The following is a 22,160-nucleotide window of genomic DNA, read 5'->3' as shown; positions in this document are numbered from 1 at the left end:
GGTGATCGCAGCCCTGCTGAACTCTTGCATGGCCGCCAACCGCGCACTTTACTGCACCTGCTTCACCCTGTCAGGCCTTGCGCTGTGTCCCCTAGTGCGGGAAAATACTCGGTGGGCGCCGACGTGTGGGCACAAGGGTATGGATCTCGCCCTAAATGGATTCCAGGGGTGGTCAAGGCTCTTCACGGCTGCCGGCTTTGTGAAATACGTACGGACGGCAGCATGGTTGTTCGGCATTACGACCAGATGCACCCACGAGTGGTGGCCACGCCGGTGCCACCGCCCCTTCCTTCACCTCCACCAGCCCTGTCGCTGCTGCTAATCTACTGTACGTGTTGATGCAGCCGACGTCACTACCACTTCCGAGTACGCCAAAACCGGCCCCAGTCGCGACGCCGCCATCTCCGGGACCCATCTCGCTGGAGCACACCCCCAGGTCCACGACACCTATGGATGCTGCTCCGGAGTTTTCACCCATCATCTCGTCCAGGAGGCACGTTCCACGCACGAGCTTCTGTCCTGGACATTTTCGACCATACTCTCGTGTCTCTCCACGGGATCTTCTCGGAGCCTCACAAGAGGCCATGGATGTCTCCGCACTGTCCATGTCTCCAAGGTAGTGAGTGTTTTTTTTTTCAAGGGAGGAAAACTGTTGCAACAGTGCCACGACATTTAACAGTGTCGCCACGACAGTACGCACAAACGGCCCATGTGATTCAAATGGAAGGAAATCAAGTTTTTTATTACTTTCGTGAAACTATTTAAGTATGTATTTTTGTGTATATTTCTTTAGTTAGCCAGTTTAGTATTCATTCCTTTACTTATTTGAACATGACAATGCTTCATTCTCCATATTGTGTGTTATTTTGAGCTAAGAGAGTGTTTCAGTTGAAGATAAGCTGTCTGTTCGTCTCTATTAAAGAACTGCATTTTTTTTGTTAATTTAACACCAACAACACTTTCTTTAAGCAATGTGATTTTTTTGTACTGCAAAAAATGTAATGAAATCATTATCACCCTTTAATTCTCTGAAATAATGAGAGAAATTTGTACATGCCACACCCGTGACATAATTATGTCACCTCTGTGACAACAGAAATTATGTTATTACTTTGAAAATAAGGTAAGTTTCTTTCTGATATTTCCATGGCTAAAGCAGTAAGTTTTCAGTAGGCCTATTATACATCAGAATCTACCCCAGCTGGTAACTTTACTCTTCATTACATTGTAATTAAGTGTTCTACTAGTAGTAGTAAGTAGTAGTGAAGTAAGTTACAGTCATCTGTAGATCACTCTTACAAGGATACTGGGCATGTCTTGCATCACCCCAGTTCTGGGTAGTGGCACCTTTTGTTTTGTGTATTGTAGACAAAACAGGTATGTAAAGAACAAAGCCATCAAGTGACCATTCACTTAACCAGTGTATTTCATAGTTTCCATCATGGAGGGGAAGGTATAGGGATGTTTCAAGACATATGAGGCATGTGACACCATACATGGGCCTGTATCTGAAGGTTGGTATATGAAAAGACGATTTTTTGAAACATGTGTGTTGCTTGAAGTGAAGCTCTCTTGTGGTAAATTTCGATGACTGGAAAGTTGTATGTATGTTGTTACTTGTAGCCTATACATCCACTGTGTGTGCAGGTTATGTGATGGATCTATCAGTAAAGCTGTTGTTGACATAGGAGACGTGTGACATGACAAGCACTATAGCTTTTCTTCAGAAGTATAATAGATTTGCAGAATATGTTGCATAATAGAAATGTAGAAAGCCTGTGAAAATGGTTGAAGTGGCTCCTTACCACACCAGTAATAATTTTATTTCGTGCTGTCAGAAGGGCAACTTGTTGTGGTCAGTTTTGAAAAGGGGGTTATTTTTGGTAGGGAGAAATATGTACGGGTCGTTTAGGGGAGGTATTTCATTTGCCTGCATTCATTTTTTGTTTTGTTTGGTTTGTATATTGACTGGTGTTTTATTTTTCTAGTTCTTTTTCTTGCTGGCTAATGTTTTTGTGTGATGGTGTTTTCCTTATATTTATTTTCTTAAGATGTATATCCTCCCCCCCCCCCCCCTGCCCCCATGAACCATGGACCTTGCCGTTGGTGGGAAGGCTTGCGTGCCTCAGCGATACAGGTAGCCATACTGTAGGTGCAACCACAACGGAGGGGTATCTGTTGAGAGGCCAGACAAACGTGTGATTCCTGAAGAGGGGCAGCAGCCTTTTCAGTAGTTGCCAGGGCAACAGTCTGGATGATTGACTGATCTGCCCTTGTAACACTAACCAAAATGGCCTTGCTGTGCTGGTACTGCGAACAGCTGAAAGCAAGGGAAACTACAGCTGAGGGCATGCAGCTGTATGGTTAAATGATGATGGCGTCCTCTTGGGTAAAATATTCCAGAGGTAAAATAGTCCCCCATTTGCATTTGCGGGCAGGGATTACTCAGGAGGACATCGTTATCAGGAGAAAGAAAACTGGCGTTCTACGGATTGGAGCGTGGAATGTCAGATCCCTTAATCAGGCAGGTAGGTTAGAAAATTTAAAAAGGGAAATGGATAGGTTAAAGTTAGACATAGTGGGAATTAGAGAAGATTGGTGGCAGGAGGAACAAGACTTCTGGTCATGTGAATACAGGGTTATAAATACAAAATCAAATAGGGGTAATGCAGGAGTAGGTTTAATAATCAATAGGAAAACAGGAATGCAGGTAAGCTACTACAAACAGTGTAGTGAATGCATTATTGTGGCCAAGATAGATACGAAGCCCACACCTACCACAGGAGTACAAGTTTATATGCTAACTAGCTCCGCAGATGACAAAGAGATCGATGAAATGTGTGATGAGATAAAAGAAATTATTCAGATAGTGAAGGGAGGTGAAAAATTAATAGTCACGGGTGACTGGAATTCGATAGTAGGAAAAGGAAGAGAAGGAAACGTAGTAGGTGAATATGGAATTGGGTTAAGGAATGAAAGAGGAAGCCGCCTGGTAGAATTTTGCACAGAGCATAACTTAATCATAGCTAACACTCGGTTCAAGAATCATAAACGAAGGTTGTATACGTGGAAGAAGCCTGGGGATACAGGAAAGTCTCAGATAGAATATATAATAGTAAGACAGAAATTCAAGAACCAGGTTTAAAATTAAGACATTTCCAGGGGCAGATGTGGACTCTGACCACAAGCTATTGGTTATGAACTGTAGATTGAAACTGAAGAAACTGCAAGAACGTGGGAATTTGAGGAGATGGGACTTGGATAAACTGAAAGACCCAGAGGTTGTAGAGAGCTTCAGGGAGAGCATTAGGGAACAATTGACAGGAATGGGGGAAAAATATACAGTAGAAGTAGAAATGGGTAGCTTTGAGAGATGAAATAGTGAAGGTAGCAGAGGATCAAGTATGTAAAAAGACAAAGGCTAATAGAAATCCTTGGGTAATAGAAGAGATATTGAATTTAATTGATGAAAAAAGAAAATATAAAAATGCAGTAAATAAAGCAGGCAAAAAGGAATACAAACATCTCAAAAATGAGATCAACAGGAAGTGCAAAATGGCTAAGCAGGGATGACTAGACGGCAAATGTAAAGATGCAGAGGCACATACCACTAGGGTTAAGACAGATACCGCCTAAAGGAAAATTAAAGAGACCTTTGGAGAAAAGAGAACCACTTGCATGAATATCAAGAGCTCAGATGGAAACTCAGTTCTAAGCAAAGAAGGGAAAGCAGAAAGATGGAAGGAGTATATAGAGGGTCTATACAAGGGCGATGTACTTGAGGACAATATTATAGAAATGGAAGAGAATGTAGATGAAGATGAAATAGGAAGAGTTTGACAGAGCACTGAAAGACCAAAGTCGAAACAAGGCCCCGGGAGTAGACAACATTCCATTAGAACTACTGACAGCCTTGGGAGAGCCAGTCCTGACAAAACTCTACCATCTGGTGAGCAAGATGTGTGAGACAGGCGAAATACCCTCAGACTTCAAGAAGAATATAATAATTCCAATCCCAAAGAAAGGAGGTGTTGACAGATGTGAAAAATTACCGAACTATCAGTTTAATAAGTCACGGCTGCAAAATACTAACGCGAATTCTTTACAGACGAATGGAAAAAACTGGTAGAATCCGACCTCAACGAAGATCAGTTTGGATTCCGTAGAAATGTTGGAACACGTGAGGCAATACTGACTCAACAGCTTAACTTAGAAGATAGATTAAGGAAAGGCAACCTACATCACTAGCATTTGTAGACATAGAGAAAGTTTTTGACAATGTTGGCTGGAATACTCTCTTTCAAATTCTGAAGGTGGCAGGGGTAAAATACAGGGAGCGAAAGGCTATTTACAATTTGTACAGAAACCAGATGGCACTTATAAGAGTCAAGGGGCATGAAAGGGAAGGAGTGGTTGGGAAGAGAGTGAGACAGGGTTGTAGCCTCTCCCCGATGTTATTCAATCTGTATATTGAGCAAGCAGTAAAGGAAACAAAAGAAATATTCGAAGTAGGAATTAAAATCCATGGAGAAGAAATAAAAACTTTGATGTTTGCCGATGACATTGTAATTCTGTCAGAGACAGCAAATGACCTGGATGAGCAGCTGAGCAGAATGGACAGTGTCTTGAATGGAGGATATAAGATGAACATCAACAAAAGCAAAACGAGGATAATGGAATGTAGTTGAATTAAATCAGGTGATGCTGTGCGAATTAGATTAGGAAATGAGACTCTTAAAGTAGTAAATGAGTTTTGCTATTTGGGGAGCAAAATAACTGATGATGGTCGAAGTGGAGAGGATATAAAATGTAGACTGGCAATGGCAAAGAAAGCATTTCTGAGGAAGAGAAATTTGTTAACATCGAGTATAGATTCAAGTGCCAGGAAGTTGTTTCTGAAAGTATTTGTATGGAGTGTAGCCATGTATGGAAGGGAAACATGGACGATAAATAGTTTAGACAAGAAGAGAATAGAAGCTTTTGAAATGTGGTGCTACAGAAGTATGCTGAAGATTAGATGGGTAGATCACATAACTAATGTGGGGGTATTGAATAGAATTGGAGAGAAGAGAAATTTGTGGCACAATTTGAATATAAGAAGGGATTGGTTGGTAGGACATATTCTGAGGCATCAAGGGATCACCAATTTAGTATTGGAGGGCAGCGTGGAGGGCAAAAATCATAAAGGGAGACCAAGAGATGAATACACTAAACAGATTCAGAAGGATGTAGGTTGCAGTAGGTACTGGGAGATGAAGAGCTTGCACAGGATAGAGTAGCATGAAGAACTGCATGAAACCAGTCTCTGGACTTAAGACAATAACAACAACAAGATGTATATCCTGTATTTGGATTCTGTTGTCATTGTATTGATAAGTGTTTGTAGGATGTTATGGCTTTCATTTTGAGGAAATACGGAAGCGTCCAATGCCGCCAGTCTGTTTTGACCCATGACGTCACAAATATGGCGGAAATGACCACAAACCACGATTCCAATATGGTGCATATAAAGTCGGTGTGTACACATTATGAGGACGAAAATACATCTAAAAACAAACACACACACTTTCCACAAAAAGCATAATGACATTAACGGGACAAGTGCGGGAAATGGGGTGTTTTTATGTGGGGGAAAACTAAATATAAACAAATTTAGACACTCACCCCCATACAAAACCACACAAAATGACGAAAAAAAACCGACATCACAAATCTCCCAAAATACCATTAAACACAATATCATCTGGAATCGGACACTTCCCTTGACCTATATAGCTCAACAGCAGCTCCCGATCCCATAAATTAGGATCAAACACTCCCCTTGGCCTATATAGCTCAAAAACATCTCCCGATACCAATACCAACATACACAGCCACACATTGGGATCGAACACTTCCCTTGACCTGCGCACTGTTAATTTTATCCGTCATATCCATTCCTGAACAAAAACAACAACCGATTAATTTTACTAAAATTACCACACGATGTACACAAAATCGTTAACTCACTGAAACGAATTCCACTACAAACACAGCCAACACTCAAACAATTCTGGATAATGAGCAAAAGCAAACTGAGCCCATTACACCACACAAACGAAAACCCCGAACATACCACCAGAGAGCACAGCAAACCACAACACGACAACATCTACAAACACGCCACACTCACAAACCAAACTCCGCGCCGTCATGATGTCACACACGACAACACCCTTATATCACGGGTCAAAGCCGATGCGTGGGATCGGACGCTTCTGTCGACCCCATTTTGACTATGTAGGTAAATTAGGGTTCATGGCATCTGATGTAGGTCTACTCTCATATCAGTACGTTACTTGATTTCTATATGAATTAATATTCTTGTTCCATGGTTGGTGGACATTGCAGCTAGACCAATTTAGCGATACACGTTAACCAAATTTATCAGTACAAGCTTTTGTGTGTGTGTTTGGAAGATTCATGTAATGTGAGTTTAATGAACTTTTGGTTTAATTTTTTGATTTGTACCTAGCAAAACCCCCTAAGGTGCTCTGTTCCAATACAACTGGTTTTTAGATTACTTTTAATATATTTCTTATAAAGAAATTGTTGTTTGAATACTTTAATATTTCTGTTCTGCTTATAATGAGCATTACTGCTTGTCATGCAGCGAACAGGAATATTCAGTTCCTGAACCTAGACAATTAGGTAATTTTCAGGTGTGGATAATAAAGTTGGCTATGCTTTGAATTTTCTTTAAAAAAATGTAGGAACTCTCATTTTTCAATTTTATCCCATTTCTAGTGCAAACTTCTTGAAAACCTTAGCACCAAAATATTGAACTGCACTCTGTTCTCCACACAAAGAGGTAAAGTCTACATTGAAATTAATTTTCTGTGTAGTATCACATTTGTGTAGGCCTACATCACAATTCTTGTGAAACTGACTTTATCATCAGTAATAACGACCACTAGTGAGTAAGTTTACTGGACAGTGGGGTCAATGGAAGCATTCGATTCCATGTGCCTGCTCTGGCCTGTGATGTAGCGGCGGTGTGGTGTGTGACATCACTACAGCATGGTGTTTTTGAGTTAGTTGTGTTTTTAGATGTAATGTTGTAGCTGATGTTGGATGTGGGCATGCTGAGTTTAACATGTGGTATTGGCTTCATTTCAGCTTTGGTTGTCATCGCACAAACTTGGTTTTGAGTTTAGGTAGTTGGCATGGTAACGTGGATTGTGGAACTGTTTTCATTGAATTACTAAGGTGATTACTTTAATTTTTTTATTCTTCTGAATAGTTTGGTATATGTTGAGAGAAAAGAAGTCTAACTTTTTTGGTGCTTTTTAGCTATATATGGATGTAGCAGTAAAGCTCACGTATAGGTGATTTAGGAGATTTTTTTGTTTTTAGTGTGTGTGTGTGTGTGTGTGTGTGTGTAGGCGATATTGCTAGAGGCTTTTGTCGATAAGCAATTTTTTGTTTGGTTTCATTCTATAGTAACTGTGATGTTTTGTCTATTGTGTAAGTATGGTAGGCCGGCTGTGTTTTAATTCATGGGTTGAATATGAGGTATTTGGGTTTTTGAATTGGTGGGGTTTTGGTTCTACTTTTCAGAGTTGTAGCTGTTGATTTTTTGGTGTCAATAGTGTGTTTGAGCTATGTAGGTCAAGGAAACTGTCCAATCCCACATTTCAGAGATATAGGTGTTGATTTTTTGGTGTCATCAACTGCGGTTGAGGTATATAGGTCAAGAGAAATGTGCAACTCCACTTATTCGAGTTGCAGGTGTTGGCTTTTTGGTATCGATAGTTGCGGTTGGGCTATATATGTCATGGGAAATGTCCGATTCCTGTGATGTTATAGGTCCGATTACACCTTTCAGAGATGTAGGTGTTGGTTTTTTGGTATCTATTGCTTTGGTTCAGCTATACAGCTCAGTGGAAATGTGCGATTCAACTTTTCGGGGTTGTGTTGGTCTTTTGGTATCAACAGTTACAGATGAGCTATGTACATCAAGGGAATGTCCGATTCCTGCGGTTTTGTCGGTGTAGCGGACTGTCATAATTTAAATTTTTTTATATTACTTGTTTTAGGATGGTGGGGTGATCTTTTATTGTTGTATATTTAGTGTGTCCCCGACCTAAACCGCTAATTTTGCGCGGTTGTCCCGTTAGTTTCATTTTATTTTTGTGAGTGTGATGTTATTGTGTATTTTTATTTATGTTCGTGTTTGTTGGCGTGTGTATATTGGGACGTCATTGTCACCACATTGTGCACGCTGGAACTATCCGTTTCTGTCAAAGCAGACTGGTGGAATCGGACGCTTCTGTAATGCCGGAAAGTGTGAAAGAATTTCACTACCTTTGAGGAGGCCACAACAACATATCTGGCTACCTATATTACAAAATATTCTTACAGTTTACTTTGATGAATATGTATCCCTACTTCATTTACTTTTTCTACACAACCGGTATTTCACAAACTAATATCACTTGAAACATAGTGCACTGTACAAGTATTTTTCTCATGTAGATTTCCAAATTAACGAAGGTACTACTACAGCCAACTGAAACAAGACTGGAGATCAGTGGTGCTGACTATACACGATGGCCCACAATAAGACACTATCTGACGACAAAGATCTTTCCCGTCATGAAGTTCAGGTACGTATTTGTAGCCCATCTGCTTGAAGTCAAAATCAAACTCATTGCTTCATAAGCAAGTCTGAGCCTGCAATTTTTTGACAGAAGCTTAGAAGCTTTAGTAAGCCTGTATAAAAGGAATCTAAGGCGTGAAAAAAGGGGATTAACTACTGTTTTTACGAAAGAAATACCGGTATCTCACAGAACGAAGAAGAGACTCAGTGAAAAATTAGTCGTAATTGTGGTGGGTTGGAAAACCATTAAGAACTGTACAAAAACAAAGATGTTCTACGAAACTGCAGTTACGATCAAGTGGCTTACTGACTATTCTCAGAGTTGTACAGCACAATTTTTGCTAAACAACCAAGGGCTATACTAAAAGCACACAAAAATAATGAAAGTGGGTTGTCAACAATAAGTCTCCTAGTAGCACTGAATAAAGGCACCGAATCTAGAAACAAATGCACAGTAAACACAAACAAGTACTACACCTAACGTATAAACATCGCGTTAGTAAACACAACTTACTTTCGTCGTTTGTTGACTGTGTGTCGTTGAGAGAACGTTGGGATTCTCCAGAGCAGTGTTCTTGGCTCCTTAACTCACTCTCATTATCCGAATCACTGTCGCTCTTTCCCACTTCTTGATCTATGCCAATCAATTCCCTCACGAAAGAGCTGAAACCCAATCTTGATAGCGATGCCAAATGCCGTTTTGATTCACTGTCAAGAACGTCATTTTCGAGCTGTCCAGATTCGTCGATATTCCCAAATAAAAATCCAGTAAGATGCATTTCTGGATCTGACTTGTCGTCGTCGCTGTCACCCATTGTCACTTGGTTGATTACACAAGCTTCTTTTCAAATAAACGATTGTTTTGTAGGTATATGTTTACAGTTTTCAGAAGAATCGTCATGAAAACAATCGTCTACCTCCTGTACACAAATCTTCCTTACGACACAAACACAGGTTCACAAGCCACAGATGCACTCACTGCGCTGACAATTATTTACAATCTACACAATACCAGCGTTGTTATTGGAAACATGGCAATGACAGTGATCTCTGGTGGCGTTCTGCTGCCTCGAGTTCGCAGCTCTTGCGCATTCTGGTGGCAGACAGCGAAAGCGTATGCCACTATGCTGCCTCGTTAGACGTTTACACTGGGACAACAGCCTGCAACATCAGGGCACGCTACATAAATGTTGCGCGCGTCTTCTAGGGAGCGTCCTACAAAAGGCAACATTTGGGGCGTATGTTACATGCGCAGGTAATTTACACCAAAAAAGCAGAATTTTTGCCACACGGAGTTTTCTTGCAGGAGAAAGAGTAATCATGTTACTGCAGCGGCGGCTTATTTCGTCATTGCACGTGCAGCTAGCAACAGAAACGAAAGGAAACGATCGTGGAAGAGGAGAATATATAAGGAAGTTCCACGGACTAATAAACGGAGATCTAGCAGCATATGATGGTGACATATTTAGCAATTGTACGAGACTGTCCAATGAAGAGTTTAATCACTGCAGTTAACTGCATCTCTTATTCTAAAGAAAGCTATCAATTTCGAAGACAGTCACCCTGTTTACATGAGGCTCCCAAAACTTGATTTCGTAAACGATTTCCCATTACCGCTTCTGAGTGGTCATGTAAACAGTTCAAAATCGATTCTGGAAATCCTGGTGGCCGGTTTCTCAATTCCACGATCGATTTTCGCTCCCCAGTAAACTCAACCGGTTTCGAAACGTGCATGGGCTGACAGATTTCGGCTAATATGGAGTGGGCTTTTCGATGCTGAAGGATAAGTAGAAATATTAGACAAGTTGTTTATACCTCGTCTAAGTGAAGATAAATATCGATCCTGCTGACCAAATTATAAACTGTATCAGCTGTTTTTTGGCGCCATATTTAACTGGACTAGCAAATCCGCTTCGGAAGTCAGACTGTAACATGTAAACATGAAAGAGAAAGATAGCTTCCGAAATTCGATTTTCGTCTTTCGGAATATGTGTCGCATGTAAACACACCGCGTATTTCACCAAGAATTCGGTTGGCTATTGCATTATGTTTTCCACCCACAGGAAACTCGTACGAGTACAAAATATCATAATTGCTATCACCTTCATAGTACGAAAAGTATGTGAAGCTATTCCATTGGTGCTGAAGAATTATATAAAGGTAAGCAAGCAATTTGCAATGGTAGCTTTTTATATCGTTTGTTAATATCATATGTAGAAAATTTCTAAGCTAAAATAAAATAATCCTTACATAACATCCATTTACGTCTGCAAAAATTATTCTTTAAATTCCAAATATTGTTGGACCTCTTCTGATATTGCTGTTATTACGATGAACTCATTTGTCTCGTCCACATAAACCATTTCACAGATATTGGTACCTTCTGAAGGAAGGTTTAATTGAACGATTGATCCGTTGCTGGTAGATTGTTTTTCACATTGCACCAACACTGCTTTGAACACCACGTTTGTGAAAATGTGCTTGGCATAAATTTGAGCTGTTGAGGAGAGTTTCCTTAGATCGTTTCGAATATGTTCGCCATACATACTCCACATGTCTTTAGCGGCAGCACTTTTCAATATATTATAGGTTTCTTCAGCTCAAGAGTCACTCTTGATTTGGTCAGCTATCCTTTTGTTATTGTTGTTTTTAATGTTTTCTCCCGCAATGCACTTGGATGAAAAACCATGACAGTGCGAATTATTTGCTTTTAAATCTTCATTAGAGTGGATGAATGATAGCAGTACATTGATTTCTGTTAAAATCTATTGTTACTAGTACATGTTACTAACCTACAAAGACATTTGAGTAACTATCATTTGCGAGGAAGAATGCCTTAGTCACAAAGGCTACAAAAGGTACTCAGTTGCAAGAAGCAACACCATTCCCAGCAGAAATATATAGGCTGTACCCATTCCGTGAATAGACGTAATGAAGTTGAGTAGCAATACTAATTCAGCCAAAAGCTGCTAACATGGAGTTCTCCACTAAAAGGGAGAAAGTACGAAAAACAGATGTGAACTAAAATAAAGCAGACTAGAAACAATAGAATTATAATCCACTTAAATCGAGCATGTCACACACCGATTCACAGGTAGGAACAAATGTACACAGAAAACAAAGCGATACGCCAACTCCTATTTTATATGAAACAAAAATAAAATGCATTTATGTAGTTCACCTAATATTACAGATGTTACAGATGCGTGGAAAAATAAAGCATAATATGAACAACATATTTACAATGCAATTCAAAGAATACAATACAAACAAGAAAACGTAGTCATGAACACAATGTAATGAAACCAGCTTTTGTGTCCTATCATGGCAGATCAGTTTTACTTTTGGGCATATGCTAAGGCGCAATTATTGACACTCCTTAACGGCCACACAGTCGAAATTGCGATGTTGAGTTTTACAAACAAATAATTTTACAGTCAAAAGGTTGTTTGATATTGCACACACGAAGTGTAACATTACATGGCTGTAGAAACGTGAGCTCAGAATGAGCGTGGTCGTTTGTAAATATTGCATGTAGTGAGTTAAGAACTCAGTACCAGTTTCTTCAAATGTGGGTGTTGTACAATAACAACCTGAGGCTATTTATTAGTTTTGCCTGTATATACCACTTGTAAAAGAGGTGTTTATTTTTTATTCAAAATGAGGTACTTTCAAACGGTTTCACACATGTAACTAATGTGGTGCCACAGCTTTTGGCTTTCTGAAGTGGCAACATGAGCTACCGTTCACACAGGATGCCACAAAGTCTCCATGTAGTCTGTTTGTAAACTTAAGAGCGAGAAACGCTTTGGTGGGGGAAGTGGCCCTTTCTGGAAGAACCCTGCAACTGGTCTATAGGGGCGCCCAAAATAGTTACCTGTCTAGGGTATGGATCGGCGTGCAGTGATATACGCCATTTCTGTTCATGGGATCATAGTTGTCAGTCAGTCACTTTGTATACTTACTGATGTACTTTGGTATCTGGAAGGGATGGATAATCGCCCTGCATTGCAAAAACATGTGCAGAATATGAAGAACAGAAGGTATTTCCGGAGTAATGAGCGTTCTATTGTCTCTAAAGTTATTACAGTGTGTGTTAAAGAGGCACACAGAAAGAACTGTTGGTTAATGTTACCAGTCCCAGTGAATGGGCTGCAATTTATAAAAATGTCAGCCTCGCCGCAGTAGGATGCATAAGGTAGGAATGAGAAACTAAACCACGTGGTGTATTGGAATCACCACCAAGGAAAACTACTAATTTTGGGAGGAAACCCATCGTTAGAGACAGTTCCACAAAATCAGTCATTCAACAAACGATGGAGGACATTTACATAAACCAAAAAATAGTTCTGTCGTTACGGAAATTACTTACTGCTATGGAACAAAAAATCCATTTTCCTTGGAAGAAAGATGTTTTACCCAAGACACTGGTGTGACATGATATTTATCTGGAAAAGAAGTGTAACTAAACGGAAGATTCCGGTAGAGAGAACAGTTATAATTGACTGGTGATATAAGTACCTGATTCAAGTGAGGAAATTAAGGGAACTAGTTAGAAAATTCCTTTATATTGATGAAATTTGGATGGACAATAACATTAGTTATAGAAAATGTTGGCACGGTCCTTGCGCTGATGGCAGTATAGACAATGTTAGCAGAAGCAATAGGATGATAGTGGTCAATATTAGGTCAAAAGATGGGTTTTTATCCAACACACAGTTAATTTATAAAGCAGGAGACTACAGTGGGAAAATGAACTGTGAACATTTTTCAAATTGTATATTGACTAAAGTGACTTCGAATCCGCCACCAACTGTGTTATTGTTATGGACAATGCTTCATATCACAACAAGGAGCATAACAAAGCTCCAACCATGTCCTTGAATAAAAGGGAAATGACTGAATGGTAATTAAAAAGTAAGGAGGAATTATTTGATTTATTTAAACAACATAAGCCAGAAGACAAAGTGTTTGAAATTAACAAAATACTTGAAGCTGTTGGACACACTGACTCACCATGTTGAAACTTCCGTCATACAACTGTGACTTAAATCCAATTGAAATGGCATGGGCAAAACTCAAAAATTTCGTCAGAGAAAGAAATATTCTTGGAGATATTTGCATGGCGAAGTTACTACAGTCGGTGAAAGAAAGTATGGTACGTAGCAATTTTCTGATATACAAACACTTATCCCAATTGTTACAGGTTTCGAAACGATAACACAAGATGGCTGGAGCCAGTGATCTCTATACTAACTGGATGGCGAACTTCGGCTGTCACAGCGTGCCGTCGTCTGTTAGCGCCGCCATATTGCAGTTAGGCAAGAAACTTTATGCGATATTTTAGCGAGAAAGGCGGCACTCGTTTTCGTTCGGAAGTATCTACATTCTTGACGATAATAATACTAACTAGGTTAACATTAAAGCAACGAACTACCAATTTCGTTTTACGCTCATGAACACGAAAGACTACTGTAATATCGTAAATATAAAGTACCTAAAAGAGAAACAATATTTTTACCAGGCATAAGGAACAGTTTTATTCACATATGTAATGCACTTATCAGTGGCGACATCATCTTTGGCGTCGGCAAAATTCGTAATGGGGTTTATTTAAACGTGAATTTGGATATCTACAACAATATGCTAATTATTGTCAGGCACCATATGAAACAACCAAAATTACGTGTGACACTTATACGAAAATTGTTCTCTTTTTTACTGAACTAATTCACATGTACCAACATGGAAATTGCGATAAAATCAGTTAGTTTAAAGTGCATATTTAACTGAGAACTAACGTATATAAACAGTTCAGTCAATCTGGGTAACTTTGCGCCACTTTTCTCCATCTTTTTGAAAGTACTGCACACACAATCTACATCACAACAGACACCAAAATTTCACCCACATTGCTAAGGTGTGCTTGGCAATGATGAAGTATGTACTAGAGACGCTCTCTTGGAGTAAAATTTCAATTTTAATACTGGTACAAAATTACTCAGTCATTCTGGGTAACTTTAGTCTTAAAAAACACAGTATTTTCCCCATATCTAATGTTCTGAATAAATTTACATCCCAACAAAAGGAAATCAGTTATTAATAAGAAGTGAAAACAGTGTTAATTCAGTTTCAAGATTTACTTTGAAATATCAAGATATTTGTATCAACCTGACTTTGTTCAGCTTAAATCACTGTCAGAAGCTCACTTCACAATCAAAGCAATTAAAGAAAAATCACAAGCCTAAGAGCTTTTAGGGAGGTGGAAAGACATTTGAATGTGTTGTGTACATAGTTCCGCGTAGTCAGCGCGTACACAACTTTCCCACCAGAGCGCGCCCCGCTAAGCACAACAGTGCAGGCGCAGCACTCGTCCGTCTCCGCACTACGAGATGGCACTGTCTTAGACATGGACCAAATTCTGCTTCCGCCGATCCGCGTATTAATATGTCACGCAGCCAATGAGATTGCTGCTAACGTAGAACCTTTTCTCCTTGCGGATCACACTCGCACAGTGATACCTGAACGCTCGAGGTATTATAACGAGTGTACAGACCTCCGATTAGTCAGTCTGCATTAGTCTGTACCAGTCTATAGTCAAGTTTCAGTCTGCGCCTAATAAGATTATCATATTCCTGTACACAGCCATGAAGATAAATGTATAGACACTTTTGTCAAATATCAGAGATATGTGAGAATAAGATTAACGTACCAAGACCAAAGGAACTTCAGATTGTCAATTGCAAATAGCATTCAGAACCAAGTTGAGTTATTTTTATGCTTGTTATTATTTTAATAAATGTGTGTGAAAATTAATCAAGTTCTGTTTAAAGCTGGTCACCGTCAATCTGCTACTCTAAGCGTGAAAGTGGCATTTGTATCGTCTGACCTAACGGCAGAAGATAAACACGCCATGATAAGACCATGAGACATATTGCTGACACTCGCCTACTTCGTTAGAGCGACAAGTTATATAATCTGATGGTGTGTGTAGTGAAGGTCTTACAGTGCGCACACCACAGAATGAAACACAGAAGTAACAAAAACGTTACATTTGGTACAAAATAATACAAAGAGGTGGAACACCAGCCATTTGAAACAAGAATAGCAATTGGTACAAAGATACTATGATTAGTTAAAAGTTACCCTGATTGTAATGTTCCAAGGAACACCTTCATACGTCTATGTACTTTATTATCATTTGTAAAATGATGAATACTGTAAACATTAAGAATGAGCAAGGGTATTGAAATGAGAACACAAAAACACATTGAAACGTGAAATTTATTTTTGTCACTTCCATACATTTTTAACCACTGCTGCAATGTTACAGGCACAACACTACACATTACTGAATAAAATAATCTTACTGAGGTTTTGTCTTACACTAGTTGTATTGTGACCTACTTTTGCAAGTGAAAACCTTTTCAGCCGCACCTGAATGTACCTTGATGCAATCTTACATACAAGCTGTGTCTCATGCAAATCTTCAATTCTGCATTCATTATGGAAGTCATGGTCAAGTTTAGGGAATGAATAGTTCACAAATTTTTTAAGAACACACATGACAATCTTACTAATTAAATGCTTTTGCCTCATGTCACCATTGACAACAAACATTTGAAACAATTTACCTGAGTGCTCCACCACAGAGCATTACCTGTTTCAGTAAGCTTGCCTCGGCTTATAAATTTTGTGAATGAGCTCTTTTCTGCAGTATTAAGAAGTGCATATGTTGCTTCATTACAAACAATGGGTGGCCTAAGAATGTAGAGGCAACTTTACATGTAACTTGTTTTGAAATTGTGAGGGCAATATACCCTGCAATGTAGTACAAAATGTTCTGCTTGTATGTGGAAAACAGATTACCCTCTTCAATAAGTGAGCACAATTTTTCCACTTCGTCTACAAACATACAAGGATCATCTACAAGAGGACACTTTTGTGATCAGAAATCATACAGTCCTACAGGTACCATTGAACACATGTTAAAATTTGTACAGTTTCCCCCAACAGTGCCAACATTAGTGCCTAAAAGCAACTTGCGCATAGCACACTTCAACTGATATGATTTTGGGTTGTTATTCCAACCCCCTCTAGATCTCACACATGAAAAGAAGAGTTCAATATCATCTTGGGAAAACTTATATGTCAATAAATATTGCAGAGGAGAATTTTCCCTAGTCATTATTTCCAGTGCAATGGCTTTAATCGAATACAAGTTCAAAATTATGCCAAAAACAAAAGTATTTCTTGGGTGCTGCATGAGAGAAACACTATTTACTTTAAACTTCTTATAAAAGATTGTGTCTCATGAAAAATATTAAGCCAATATGCCTGATTACTGATTTCCAGGCTGGCTTTATATCCTGAAGCTAGAGGATTTCTGGAGTTAAAGACATCAAAAATTCTGTCTATAAATCTCAAAAACTCCACTGTTGCCTCACTACCATGGAATCTGGGATTGCCAGCTCTTCTCAAAAAATCTATAGTATCTGCAACACTAGAACTGAGTGTTTGAACTGCTAAGCTGACATTCATCTTTTTATTAACATAATTAATATGCTGTCCTGACAACTTGTTAGCAAATGTCATGCCTTCCTCAATTTGCAACTCACTTAGTTCTTTTAAGTACTGCCACTTAATATGGCCATTTGTAGACTCTATAGCACCTACTTCAGCTAATGCATTTCGAGCAAGTTTCGCTAAATGACACATATGCAAAACACAGTAAACATTGTGGTTTGAAACTGGGTGAAGGAACTGAGAAGAAAAAACGTTTTGATGAAAATTAATACTGCATTCCAAGGAACGATGAGTACTTATATTTGTCCTTGTGCCATGACAAGTGACTGCCCAAATTCTGATGCCTGAATTGCTTAGCCTCTCCAGAGCAGAGTTTATTAACTTCGCCTGCACACTACTATTAAAGCCATTCACTACAAAATACGCTACAGGACACTTAAATTTACCTTTTATGGACATAAGCATAAAAACTAATGCCTCTGAAGCTTCTTTCACTTCTTTTCATTGTTCAACTTCTCCTCCAAAATCTACAAAACATGTATACCTCTTAGTTTCCTGGTCCCATGCTAGCTGTTTTCTAATTGCCATACTGTCTATTATGAGGCTAGCATCTTTAAATGCAGTCCTCACTTGATGGTTAAATTCAAAGTACCCGAACACATCACTTAAAAAGCCAGGATCACAATTCACAGTCCCTGCCCAACGAGAAATCAGTGATTTGTGAGGCAGAGGCATTAATGTCTGTAAATATTCATATGCCTTAGGAGAGTAAAAATACACTGTCATTGCAAACATTTTAATGTCTGTTTTTTACCTGTTTCCCTTGGATGACACACTATTATTCAACAAATTGCGCACTAATTCCACCTGAGTCCCTGTTTGTTGATTCAGGTATTCATTCAGCTTCTCTGTTAGATGACCCTTCTTTTTCAGAGCACTTATGATGTCTTTCATTGAATAGTTTTTCTTCTCTCTTCTCCTAATTTTTTCCTGCAGGCTCTTGATTTTTCTTCTCAGTGTCTCCACAACATCTGGTAAAAAACTGCATGTGTCAGTGGCCTTGTCAATCATTTCTATTTATGTTTGAGGTCCACATTCCTTCAATGTTTCACAACTCTGAGAAAACTGAAACAAGAATAGAATACAAATAGTACAGGCATGAAACAAAATTTGGCAAGTACTTATGAGAAAACATGTTTGTTTGAAAACTGAAACAATGTTTATGTGAAGTGACTAATCTGGTCAATATAATCATGAGTTTCTGCAGTAGGCTGCTCAGTTGTTATACTAATCTGTCGCCTTGGTTGCTTTTCCTTGGGCATTAAATGCGTCGGAAACGCAAACTGAGATGGTACGGCATCAGGCTTGAGATGCCTTCTCGAAGTAATCTTCTCGAAATAATCTTCTTCCAAGAAGTGATCTCCACACAAGAAACTATCCCTTGTAGGCGTGAAACCTTTACGTTTAGTGGCAATGACCCACTGTTTCAGCAAATCGCCTTTTTGCAGAGAAAACCTGTCCAAAACAGAAGACACATTGTATCATGCAAGGCAATGACCAAGATATTTACGAGGTTGTTGTCATTTCTTGACATTCAATTATTACCTGTGGAAAGTTAAATTACTTTCCTTGTTCCACCGGTTCGTATAGTTGTATGCAGAGCATGAAATAACCATTTTACACTCACAACATACACTTCATTAACACCAAGAGAAACCTTTTGCCTAACTAAAAAATGGCGGACGATATAAACAAACACTCCTGAGATGGCACGGATAAGCGCTATGGTCAAAGACAGAGGATATACATCCAGTTAGTATGGAGATCACTGGCTGGAGCACATACTGCCTCCACGTACAGCAACTAGAAAGAGAGTATTGGGTTAATGATGGGTATATTGAAGACATACTAGACGGTATAGTTATTAATTTGGAAAGTGACAACGGCGACGTGTAATGGCAGTTACATTGTTGATGATGACCTCTAAAATACGGTGTACATAAACAGGAAATGAATATTTAAAAAAAATGCTTTATGCATACTTTCAAGCCTGACTATGTTCATTCACTATAAAGTTTCTTTTGGTAGAAATGTACTACATGGTGGTAAAAGTGTTAAGCAGTTTTCCAAGATAAATACAGTCAAATGTGGTCCAAAGCAATAATTACCTTCGTCATTAGTTGTACAATTATCAGTAATAATTTAAGAACATCGTGGTAAAATTAATTAATTTTTCGCTGACAGAATGTGATTCAATCATGTAAAACCTTTGATGGTCATGGAACAGCAGCATTTGAATGATTCTCTATCAAAGTTACTATTCACCTGATTTCAAGATGTATTGCTTAAAACATGTACCCAATAGTTATCCTAAACGCTGTTGAAATTTCCTTCATAACATGTACACCTATTCTGAACTTCTATGTAAAAAGCTTGACATATGAGATGCATCACACATTAATTTTTATTTTTTGGAAAGAACTTTATTTGTTAATCTGCAGCAGTGTTATCCCCTTGTAAATATTCCCCATAACAAACTATACACTTGCCAATGCTTTTTCCAATTCCCGAAATACTTTAGGAACTGTTTCTTCAGGGTAGTTTATAGGTGTCTTAACAATGCATTTTTAATCTCATCATGCTTGTACAACCACTGTCCTTTAAGGCCTGCATTGAACTGTTTGTTACACTTGTGTGCCCTTGTTTACTCATAGCAAACTCACCAAAAGCAATATTTAACATTTCTAAAAATTTGATACATTTTATTCCATTTTTAAACCAAAATTTATTATGGATTCTTTAATCTGTTTATATACAAAACAAATAATCGTTGATACAACCAAAACACATGTAACCTTTTTGACAGCTGACAACAGAGTAAATATCCAGTATGCGTAACATTGTGCAGATACTTTTCAAACATGTTTATGAAGACCGCCAAAAAAAAAGTAGTGGAAATCGCACTAATACAAAAAACGCGAAATTATAAATTTCTCCTTACTTTTCAAACACTCTTGGTGTTGCAAGAATTGTTCCGTTTTGATTCAGTCCTCAAAGAAAACTTCTAGCTTTTTGTAGAAACACAAAGTAACAACAAGCCTTAAATTGTCCGGATTCATTGCCCTGTACAGGGTTCGTTTTACGAACAGCAGTAGACGACTACATATTCAAATGAACAGGCGTTCTGTTCTACAATGAAGAGCCAAAGATACTGGTACAGGCATGTGTATTCAAATACAGAGACGTGTAAACAGGGGAATGCGGCGCTGCAGCTGGCAACGCCTATATAAGACAACAAGTGCCTGGCGCAGTTGTTAGATCGGCTTCTACTGCTACAGTCGCAGGTTATCAAGATTTAAGTGAGTTTGAACGTGGTAGTACAGTCGGCGCATGAGCGATGAGACACACCATCTACAAGGTAGCGATGAAGTGAGGATTTTTCCATATGATCATTCCACGATTGTACCGTGAATATCAGGAATCTGGTAAAAAAGCGAATCTCCAACATCCCTGCGGCCAGAAAAAGATCCTCCAAAGATGGAACCAACAATGCCTGAAGAGCATCGCCCAACGTAACAGAAGTGCAACCCTTCCACAAATTTCTGCAGATTTCAATGATGGGTCATCAAGAAGTATCAGCTTGCGAACTACTCAACGAAACATAATTGATATGGGCTTTTGGAGCCGATGGCCCACTTATGTACCATTGATGACTGCATGACACAAAGCTTTATGCCTTACCTGGGCCTGTCAACACCGACATTGGACTGTTGATGACTGGTAACATGTTACCTGGTTGGACGAGTCTCGTTTCAAATTGTATCAAGCGGATGGACGTGTATGGGTATGGAGACAACCTCATGAATCCATGGAACCCTCATGTCAGCAAAGGACTGTTCAAGCTGGTGGCGGCTCTGTAATGGTGTGGGGCGTGTGCAGTTGGAGTAATATTGGACCCCCGACATGTCTAGATACGACTCTGACAGGTGACATGTACCTAAGTATCCTGTCTGATCACCTGCATCCATTCATGTCCATTGTGCATTCTGACGCAAGAATCTTGTTTGTTGTGCAAAACACGCCCCTCAAGTGAAACAATTGATCACTTATATTCAAAGAAAGTTATGCATACTTTATAATTCATGATACATAACTAATTATTTTTTGCTAGGAAGCTATCTATATCATTTGTTTCCGCCGACATCTCAACATCTGGCGAAAATGCGACAAATTGTAGTATGTGTAGCCACTGCTTTATTATGGTGATGACGTTCAGTCTATGACACAACTCATTCCTATGCTTTCAGCATTTCTCTTATTGTGCAAGAATATTGTTGCTTTGCTGTTACTGCCTCCTCCTCCTCCTCCTCCTCTGAAGAATTCCTTTCCACATCTTCCTGCTGTGGAACACACTGCAACTCCATAAGCTCCTTGGTAGTCATTTCTTGGCTGTGATCTTCCACAAACTTATCAATATCATTGTTATCCACTTTTAGTGCCATGCTCTTGGCCAATGACACATTCTTGTTGACTGCAGGCTCTACAGATACTGGCTCAAATGCCTCTGTCACATTTGACAACGCACCCTTGCCAAAGCTTCTTCCAAGCAGAAGTGAGAGTTCTCTTGGTAACCTCTTCCCATACCCTTTCGATCATCTTGATGTAGGCAGTGATGTTGAACTAATGTTTCCAAAATTCTCTGAGAGTGAGACTGATAGCTTCAGTCAACTCAAACCAATGCTTGAAGAGTGTCTTAGTGTAGAGCTTCTTAAAGTTAGAAATAATCTGCTGGTCTATAGGATGGAGTAACTGAGTGGTGTTAGGAGGCAGAAATTGGCCCCTGATGAACTGAAATTCTTCAAGGAGGTGGTTTTGTAGGCCTCAAGAATGGGTTGGAGCGTTGTCCATAACAAACAAGACATGGAGTGACAGAGTCATCTCAAGCAAATATTTTTTCACTTAAGGAGCAAACTCTTCATTGATCCCTTTATTA

The 22,160-nt window shown here is 39.1% G+C and overlaps 1 protein-coding gene across 1 annotated transcript in view; it reads right to left on the bottom strand.

The window, feature by feature from the left end:
- The window catches only part of LOC124794835 (transcription initiation factor TFIID subunit 1), a 209,294-nt gene extending 199,656 nt beyond the window's left edge, over positions 1–9,638 (bottom strand). Inside the window, exon 1 of the mRNA XM_047258499.1 lies at positions 9,156–9,638. Coding sequence (XP_047114455.1) covers positions 9,156–9,456 — 301 coding nt within the window. The 5' untranslated portion in view covers positions 9,457–9,638. The remainder of the gene's footprint in view (positions 1–9,155) is intronic.
- Positions 9,639–22,160: the final 12,522 nt, after the last annotated feature.

The sequence above is a fragment of the Schistocerca piceifrons genome, chromosome 4, assembly GCF_021461385.2.
Source record: "Schistocerca piceifrons isolate TAMUIC-IGC-003096 chromosome 4, iqSchPice1.1, whole genome shotgun sequence".
NCBI lineage: Eukaryota > Metazoa > Arthropoda > Insecta > Orthoptera > Acrididae > Schistocerca > Schistocerca piceifrons.
This window is presented reverse-complemented; position numbering and strand designations above follow the sequence as displayed.